At 49.6% G+C, this 8990-nt stretch overlaps 1 protein-coding gene across 3 annotated transcripts; it reads left to right on the top strand.

Moving 5' to 3' along the window:
* The first annotated feature begins 754 nt into the window (after window positions 1–754).
* Window positions 755–7180, top strand: PPP1R3B (protein phosphatase 1 regulatory subunit 3B). Of its 3 annotated transcripts, none has more exons than XM_064652210.1 (2): window positions 755–819; window positions 3766–7180. In XM_064652210.1, the coding sequence occupies exons 1-2, from the start codon at window positions 806–808 to the stop codon at window positions 4655–4657; spliced, it is 906 nt and encodes a 301-aa protein (XP_064508280.1). In that variant the 5' UTR covers window positions 755–805; the 3' UTR covers window positions 4658–7180. The 3 variants fall into 3 exon arrangements, with proteins under 3 accessions (XP_064508280.1, XP_064508281.1, XP_064508282.1); XM_064652211.1 differs by having other exon boundaries at window positions 779–861; XM_064652212.1 differs by having other exon boundaries at window positions 780–855.
* The last annotated feature ends 1810 nt before the right edge of the window (window positions 7181–8990 follow it).

The raw sequence follows: 8990 nt of genomic DNA, 5'->3' as shown, positions 1-8990 counted from the left end.
AGGACATTGAGGTGCTGGAGCGTGTCCAGAGAAGGGCAACAAAGCTGGTGAAGGGTCTGGATCACAAGTCTTATGAGGAGCAGCTAAGGGAGCTGAGGTTGTTTAGCCTGGAGAGGAGGAGTCTCAGGGAGGACCTTATCGCTCTCTACAACTGCCTGAAAGGAGGTTGTAGCCAGGTGAGGGTCGGCCTCTTCTCCCAAGCAACTAGCTATAGTACAAGAGCACACAGTCTTAAGCTGTGGCAGGGGAGGTTTGGGGTGGACATCAAGAGGAATTACTTCACAGAAAGAGTGATATTGGAATGGGGAGGTGGTGGAGTCATCGTCTCTGGAAATGTTTAAGGAAAGACTGGACGTGGCACTTAGTGCCATAGTCTACTTTACACGGTGGTGTTCGGTCATAGGTTGGACTCGATTACCTCAGAAGTCTTTTCCAACCTGGTTGATTCTGTGATTCGGGACAAACAGGGACGGCACCCTGGCACAGGAGCAGCGGGACAGTGAGGGACCGGAGGCAGAGCTTGTCCCTTCTGCCAGAACAAGCTCGCCCTGCTGCAGGGGGGGCGGGTGTGCTGGCGCGGTGTCCCCGCCGGGCACCGCCGTGTCCTTTGTCCCTGCGCTGCTCCCGGGACCCGCCAGCTCCCCGGCCCCGCCCCCTCGGGCTGGCCACGCCCCCTCGCGTGCCGGGCTCCCGCTCGGGGCACGCTCATTGGCTGCCGCTCGTTGGGGGCGGGGCCGGGCGCCCTTAAGAGGCCGGGCCCGGCCCCACCCGCGCGGCGGCGGGTTGTGGCTGCTGGGTCGGCCCCATGCACTGCACCAGGTACGGGCGCGCCGCGCCGCCAGCCCGGGCACGGTGGTGATGGTAAAGGTAGTGGTAATGGTAGTGGTAGTGCTTTTTGTCTTCCGCGCGGGGTCGCAGCCCCCTCGGGTGTGCGGGAGCGGTGCCGGCGCTCCCCGCCGCGGTGCCGCTCCTGGGCAGAGGGCGGGGATGGGGACGGGATCCTCCGGGCTTGGCTCCTGCAGCTCCCCGGGTGAGCCGGGAGCGGTAGCCCGGGGGCGGCGGGGCTCCCCCTCCGCCGGGCTATGCTCTGCTGCCTCTCCCGGGCTCTGCCTGTCCTGGGTCCGGGCGCCTTGGCTTGGCTGTGGATTGCGGAAGGACCGGGCTGTAGCGAGTTAACACACCGCCCGGGCAAATGCCCGCGGGAACTGGGCTGTGCCCTCGGGACGGCTCGGCCTTTCCTGAGTCGATGAGGAGGAGGGGGTACAGAACGCCCGAGCGCTGCTTCTCCCGGCAGCGTGTCACGGCTGCAAGCTTTTGGCTCGGCCGCTGCTGCACGCCCAGCCCTCGGCAGGGGGTTACCTGGCCCCAGGTAGCGTGGGAACAGCGCGGGGGCAACCGAAGGGGTTCAATAAATATAGGTGTAAGTAATGCCTGTGCTCTGACTTGCTTCTCCTTCCTAGAAATAGAGGAGGGGGTAGCGAGTGGCGACATCCTCCTCTGGAGAGAGTGAAGCTGCAGGAAGAAGTCCAGAGGCAGAGTCGAGTTTGTTCCCCTTTTGAGAGGAGGGGTAAAGGAATCGGCCCCTGTACCTGCCTAGGGCTGCCTGCCTTGCACTGCTTGCTTCCTAGAGCCTTCTTACGTATGTGAGCTCCCGAAACTATATCTCTGCTCCCACCTTCAAAGCATCTGAAGTTCAAGACAGCCATCACCAGCCTCAAAAGGGAACTTTACTCTGTTGGCTGTGAGTTGGCTATCAGCAGGCTCTCAAATGCAGAAAGAGTTGTCTGAGATATCAAATGAGCTGTAAAAGCACAAAGCTTATTTTCATAGTCAGCATAAAAAGCTCTTACTATAGTTCTTAGCTTGGAAAAAAGCTCCAAGTAATGCAATTGGGCTGGATATTTCATGCCTCTTCATTCTAAAGCTGTGAATAACCAAGGCTTACTATGAAACCTGACTTCTCAGAGTTACAGGAATTCAGCTGAATAAATTTCCCTGGGAAAAGATGCAAAAGAAACTGACCCAAGTAAGAGAAGCATTGGAGGCTGCATTAATTTAAAGGAGGAAACGACCTATATAAAGTGTGTATGAATAAAAACTTGGCAAAACCAGGTAGAGATGAGCAGAAGTGTTAGCAGACAGGTGGATCTGCTGTCTGTCCTGTACAGCCGCCCTTGAGCTGAAAGGAGGCAATGCAGAAGGAGTTAGCTGGTGGGTGTGTGGGGCTCTGAATAAACAGATGCTCTTGCTGAACGAATGCTGTGAAAGCCTACTCAGAGCCGCTGTGTTGGTGTTGCAGGGTGGGGACTTAAAGCACTGAATTGGAGAGTGTTACTCTTGCTTTTTCTTGGCATAGGAGCAGCAATCAAGCACTAGAGCTGGCTGTGAGTGGCTTTGGCAGCCAGAGCTCTGCTGCATCACAAGGCCGGTGGTCACTGCTAACGCTGCTGGGTCATCCCGCTCTGCGTGGTGGGAGCAGCTTTAGAGCCTGGCCTGCAGCCAAACAGGATTTTTATTAAGGGAATACTCTGTGTTTAAGGTCAACTGCAATAGAGTTGACTTAAGGAGGATGTGCACGATAAATCTGTTCAGTGGCTTATCCAGAGTTGGGCCAAAGAGGGTCCGCCAAAAGCATCCATCTGCACTTCAGTGTAAGGGCAGGAGCGATAGGTCCAATGTTCAGTGTTCTGGGAGCAGCCTGGCTGCAGGGGCAACTCCAGGGTTACATCTGGCAAGGTGCCAGGTGGGAGCTGCCCTAGCATGGGTGCACAGAGAGAGATGGTGCTGCACCCCTGGAGGAATAGGCTGGGTGCTGGAGCAGGAAAGACCGTGGTGGAGGGGCACGTGGCCTGTGCCTTCTGGGAGAAGGACTTGCTTCCAAAGCCAGGGTCAACCTCGAGTAGATGAGTTGTGTTTAGCAGAGCCTTGTGGCTCCATAGGTGTTTCCCAGGGGATTAGCACAAATGCTGTGGAGGCTTGAGGTGCAAACTCTGTGCTGGAGGTAAAACTGGCTGGTGGGCCTTCTGAGCTGTCATCTGTTTTAAGTAGAGTAGAGGAAAGAAAGATGCAGAGCAGTGCTGGCCAAGTCTCTGCCCTGCTGCTGTATCAGACTGTTGCTGTCCTTAAAATGCTACTTGAACGCATTTTAGACTGAGCTGGTCTGGGAGACTCTGATGAGCAAAGAATGTACTTCAACTGAACGAGTGCTTTTTAACCTTTAAAAATACCGGCCATATGAGGCTTTATAAAAGGTGAAGTCAGTTGTGTAAAGCAGCTTGTGACAAACTGAATTCCTGTTCCTACAAAAGCTGCTGAAGCCCTGAGGAGAATCTCTCCTGGAGGGAGGAAAGCACAGCAGGAATACTGCTTTATGTAGCATTGAAATTTAATAATCTCTGGGTTTTGTGAACACTGGCAGGACTGAGCCATGGGCTTTGCTTTGGGTTGGGAATTCTCTGGAGCCTGCTATTGCTAGCCTAGAAGGGCAATGCCTGTGTGTGTGTCTTCAAATGGTGACTCTGTTCCTGTAGCAGTTGGAAGAGATCTTGTTCAAGGATACAACAGGCTCTGGTCCTTCTGTTATAGCGTGTTTCTCACTGTGTCTGTAAATCACACCATACCTGCTTTTAGTTAAGCCTGAGAGACTTGGGGGTTGATAGAAGCAAGTTTATTTGGGATGGCTGGGGGAAAGTGCTGTATCAATTGTCTGACAAAATTCATATTAAAGTGCTTTTCTAATATCAACTGACTCTTCTCATCTTCCAGAGTATTAGACTATTTTCCTCACAAGCAAGCAATGGCTGTGGATGTAGCAATGCAGCTGTACCTGTGCTCTTCACCCTTGCGAAGAGAGAAGTGTGCCTGCAAAACTGCTCCAAAGCCAAGCAAGCCATTGCGACCCTGCATCCAGCTGAGTAGCAAGGCTGCACTGAATGGGCCAGAAGAGGCAACAAGCTCCTTCACACACAACAAAGTGAAGAAGAGGGTGTCATTTGCAGATAGCAGAGGCTTTGCTCTGACGATGGTGAAGGTGTTCTCGGAGTTTGATGATCCACTAGATATTCCTTTCAACATCACAGAGCTGATAGACAATATTGTGGGTCTGACAACAGCGGAGAAGGACAGCTTTGTCCTGGATTTTGTTCAGCCCTCTGTGGACTACCTGGCCTTCAGAAACCGCCTTGAGACAGACTGTGTTTGCCTTGAAAACTGTGTGCTAAAGGAGCGATCTGTTGTCGGAACGGTGAAGGTGAAGAACCTCGCTTTTGAAAAGACCGTGAAGATCCGAATGACGTTTGACACCTGGAAAAGCTTTGTAGATTACCCGTGCCAGTACGTCAAGGATACGTATGGAGGGTCAGATCGGGACACATTTTCCTTTGACATCAACTTGCCTGAGGGAATTCAATCACACGAAAGAGTCGAGTTTGCCATTTCCTTTGAGTGCAATGGGAAGATGTACTGGGACAACAACAGGGGCACAAATTACAGGATCACATGGTCAACACTGAAGTCTGCTCAGGAAGCCATCCCTCCCCCACAGGGCCCTGACTTTGGCTGTGCGTTTGACCGGTTCGGGAGCCCTCAGTGCTCCTATGGCCTCTTTCCTGAGTGGCCCAGTTATTCAGGCTTCGAGAAGCTCGGGCCCTACTATTGACCCAAGGACAAAGCCCAGGTTGACTGTTGCTGGCGTGTCTGCAGGCTTTGGGGCTGGTCTGAACACGAGGTGTATGAAGAGGTGGAAGAAGGATGGCTCTGTAGCTTGGCATAAGCCTCCCAGCAAAACGAGATGTGCGGTGCTCTGCTGGCAGTGGGCTTATAGTCAGGGAAGCAATTCTGGCTCTCCAGATGATCAAAGGACCAGGGGCTGTTGCTCATGTCTCTTTAGCACTGCTTCTTCCTCCTCTTCAGTAAAGTTGCCAGTCTCCAGGGAAAACACTACAGTGCTTATATTGTCTATCTAAGCCATGTAGTGGTGGCTGCTTGGTATTGCCTGCCTAGTATTAAAAGAGTCTGTCAAAATATGTACTAGTATTATATTTTTAGCAGGCTGTACTGTAGCTGCAGGGCTCTCCTTGCAAAGCTGGCCTGTGCCTGTCAGGAAATGGAGTGGTCGGATGGCTGGGAATGGAGTCCTCTCTTTGCACATGTCCTTGTAGTGAGGCCCTTCCTACTGGAGGCAGAAAGGGTGTTTTGGAAATGAAAATGCAATGTGATGACAGGAAATGTGGCCCTACAGCCTGCCGTATTAGGAGACGTGCCTGTGGGAGAGGATCTGATATGCTTAGTCACCAGTTGTTTTATCAGATGATCTTGAAAAACTCTCATACCATTGGTGTTACCAAAAATAGAGATTAGCTGTAGCTGTGTGGTGCTTGTAACACAGCTATGGGTTGACATCTTTAACTGCCTTCTTCAAAACTTTCCTATTTCTTTAATCGTAAGTGATCAATGATGCTTTTTCCTCTTGATGGACATCAGAAGTCAGCTGTTGGCTGTGCTGGACCCTGAAAACGCAGTTCCTCCTCCTGTGGACTGTAAAATAGAGTTTTGTCCAGCTGGGGCCCAGAGTCCTGTGCAGGTGACTCTGCTCAGGTGTTAAAAGAGCTAAACACAAATGGACCACATGGCTGTTTCATGCTGTGTCCTGTATAGGAAGGTGACTCTTGTGTACCTACTGTGATGGAAGTGCCTTGACTGAGAAAGGGATGACAATGCTTTGTGGTAAACAGGCTTTGGAACTGAAATTGCTTTTAAGATCTCATAATGGTTTGTTACTCTGAGCCATGGACTGCTTGGCAGCTAAAAGCCTGGCACTGCTCACATGTGAGGATGCTGTGGCTATACTGGATGAACAGCAACATGCTGGGCTTTATTTGCTGTTGAAGCAGTATGGCATTTCAACCTGTAAATGCCCAGACTTTGCATCTCTCTGCCTATAAAAAGTGGCTCACCCCACCTATGCAAAGAACTAGCCATGAGGAGAGTGAGTTGTGGGGTTATCCTGGCATCACCTCTGGATATGAAACTAATCACAGATGTGAGCCATCCCTATCTTCTGAAAGTGTGCTGAGGTGAGGTGGCAAGCTTGTGCAGTGCCCAACAGCCACACAAAGCTTCTTGGGTGCTAACCAAGAAGAATAACTTCATCCCTCAGCTCAAAGGGAGAGTGCTGAATAGTTTGTAGAAACAGAGGTCAAAGCAATCTTACTTTTTCTAGTGCATAAGCTTTGTATAATTTTTGGGTGCCCATGAATGGGCTGGAGAGAAGCAATGGGCTAGACTATTTAATTTTGTTAACATAGCTTTTAATTCTAGAGACTACTGTATAAAATACTTACAAGCTGTTTTACTCTAACCTAGAAGGGATACTGGGATCACTGTTGGATGCTGAAAGGGACAAGAGTTTGCAGGAAGATTAGCTAGCCTTCAACTGCTGCTTTTTCAAAGTGCAAAATCAATACATGTCTTCACTGTGCTTGATCACTTAGTTGAGATGGTGAATCTACTTGCCAGCCCAGAGATCATCAGGCTTGGTTCCTCTGTTATAACAGCTTCCCAAGTCAGCCTTTGTAACCTGCATCTGGTCTCTCTGGAAGGGACTGTTGCCTAGCTTGGCTTGGTTTTAAACTTAAAGGAAGTTTGAGTGACACTGATACTTTTTATTTATTTAGTGTATGATGCTAATGTTGTAAAACACTGACTGTAGAAAAGTCATGTTCTCCTGGCACATTCTCATGCCTATGGAGAGCTGTCTGTGAGCCAAAATAAGGCATGTGGATCTGGGGTGCTGTGGATGGTGCCTTATGGGGCCTGCTTGTTTTCAGGCTGTGCATTGGGTATGCTTAGGGAGGAATGTGGAAGATGAGCTAGAAGAGCAATGCCATAAGTAAAAGCTAGTTTGGGAACTGACTATTTGACCAATAGTGGTTTAAAAATACTACTTGTGGCCTTTCCCCTTTTCCCTTTTTCCATTGCCAATGTGAACATAGAAGTGAGGGTTGCTCTCCTTGCTCTATGCCTGGAAGTGCCTTGTAGGGTGTTATGCATGTTGGTTTTTAAAAGATATTTTTGTACACAACATTCAAGTGGAAAATGCACTTTATAATTGCCATGTAATGACTCTTTTAAGAATATGTTTCTGTTTTTATCTGATTGTTAAAATAAAGGTGGAACAAAATGTTGGCTGTGTATCTTGCCATTATCATGTTTAAACACCCATGGGACTGGGGAGGTGATTTGGACACAGGTCTACCTTCCTGCCAGTGACCATTGACAGGGAGGAGCACATATCCACAGTGAATTCTGCTGCCTGAAACAGGAAAGAGCTGCCTATTCCTGCTGCCTTCCTGCCAACACAAATGCTTCCAGAGCCTCTGCAGCTCTGGGAAGGGAGGACCTCAGGCGTTGTCTCAGTGCTCTTAAGTTTTCCCACTAATCACTCTGTTCCTGAACTACCCTTCATCCTTCCCCTGCTTGCAGTGCTAGGAACAGCTTTTTTGGGTTTTTTGTTTAGGGTCAGTCACGGTTCTCCCTCTTCTCCCCTTCCTCTGTCTGGCTTGATCTGGGATCACTACTTTCTCTGTGTGCCAAGGTGTGCTGGATGCTGGGAGAGGTGTTGCAGAAATGGGGTCAGCTCTTTTCTAATACCAGGACCAAATGAAAGTTAGACCCTTCTTCACCTCAAGCTAATTGTCCCTGTTGTCACTGCACTAGCAGGAAATGTGCCCCTTTGCAGAAAGGGAATAACTGGTGTAAATGCCAGCCAGGGCTAGTTTCAGCGCTTGACGTGACCTTGACCGCAAAGATCGGGCCTTGGTAATGCCCTGGAGGTGATGTATTTCAAACAATCAATCTCTGAGTTGCCTGGGTTTTGCCACTTACAGATAAGATAAGAAGGAAAGCTGTGGGGGAAGGGGAGGAAAGCAGTCTTGGCGTGTGCTGGTTTGAGGAGCTCTGTAGGCAGTGCTTCCAATCTTACTACAAAGCCTTGCAGAAAGTGAGCTTGGCCTTTGCTCTATACAGAGATAAAACTGAGCACCTTCTGACTGCAGGTATTTCCAAGTCTCCTGCTTTCGTAAGATGAGCTCTTATTCCAGAGTGTTTTGCTTTCTGTAGCAGCTGGGTAAGGTAAAGCTTTTAGTTTCTTGGTGCCTCCCCTAATGTTTGCATCACAAAACCAAGCATGCTGACACTGGGGGGTGAAGATCTTCCACCACATTGCAAAGCTGCTCCCCTTGACAGAGAAATATGGGATCTTCATGCACCTGGGAAAAGAGTACTGCATGGTGTTTCTTGCTGGTCTGTGATCATTTACTCCCCTGTGGTTCAGGGGAGCCTGCCTTGGCTGTCACCACCACTGTTTGTGCTCACGGGCTCTACTGGTGTTATCTTGGTGGTGGAATTCTTCCAATGGTGGCAGATGTGTCCAAAGGCAGGCGAGAGCTGCTCTGCAGTGTTAGCATTTGGGTCCTGGGAAAGGGAACAGCACAGGCTGAGGGTGTGCTGAGCAGGGGTGAAAGCTGTGTGTGCAATTTTTTGTATGCAGGTGGGTAAGAGAGAAACCCTGCCTGATGGCAGCGTGAGGCAAAAGGCTTCACTTTCTTGATAACCATTTTCATTCCCTTTTCTCCACAAATTCTTTGCTACCTCCACATCTAAGTAACTACTGTTAAGCACCATTAAAAATGCTTTGGATTTTTTTTTTACCTCTGTTGTTCTTTTAATCAAACATACAATACTGATCTCTTTTAAAAGGGCATCTTACTGTTTTTCTCATCGCAGGGAAAAAAATAAATATTTTTAAAAGCTGTTTGTGCTTCTGCCTCAGCACATCCAGGTGATTGGGGTGTCTTGGCCAGGACTGTTTTCACATCTGAATGCTGGCCCAAGCTAATGAGTGAGACGACTGCAGTCAAGCATTTCCTGTAATGGTTTTGTGGCTGAAACCCCCATGTAGGACAGTTACTGTATGGGAGGTAAGAGAAGTC

This window comes from Pseudopipra pipra, chromosome 4 (assembly GCF_036250125.1).
Source record: "Pseudopipra pipra isolate bDixPip1 chromosome 4, bDixPip1.hap1, whole genome shotgun sequence".
NCBI lineage: Eukaryota > Metazoa > Chordata > Aves > Passeriformes > Pipridae > Pseudopipra > Pseudopipra pipra.
This window is presented reverse-complemented; position numbering and strand designations above follow the sequence as displayed.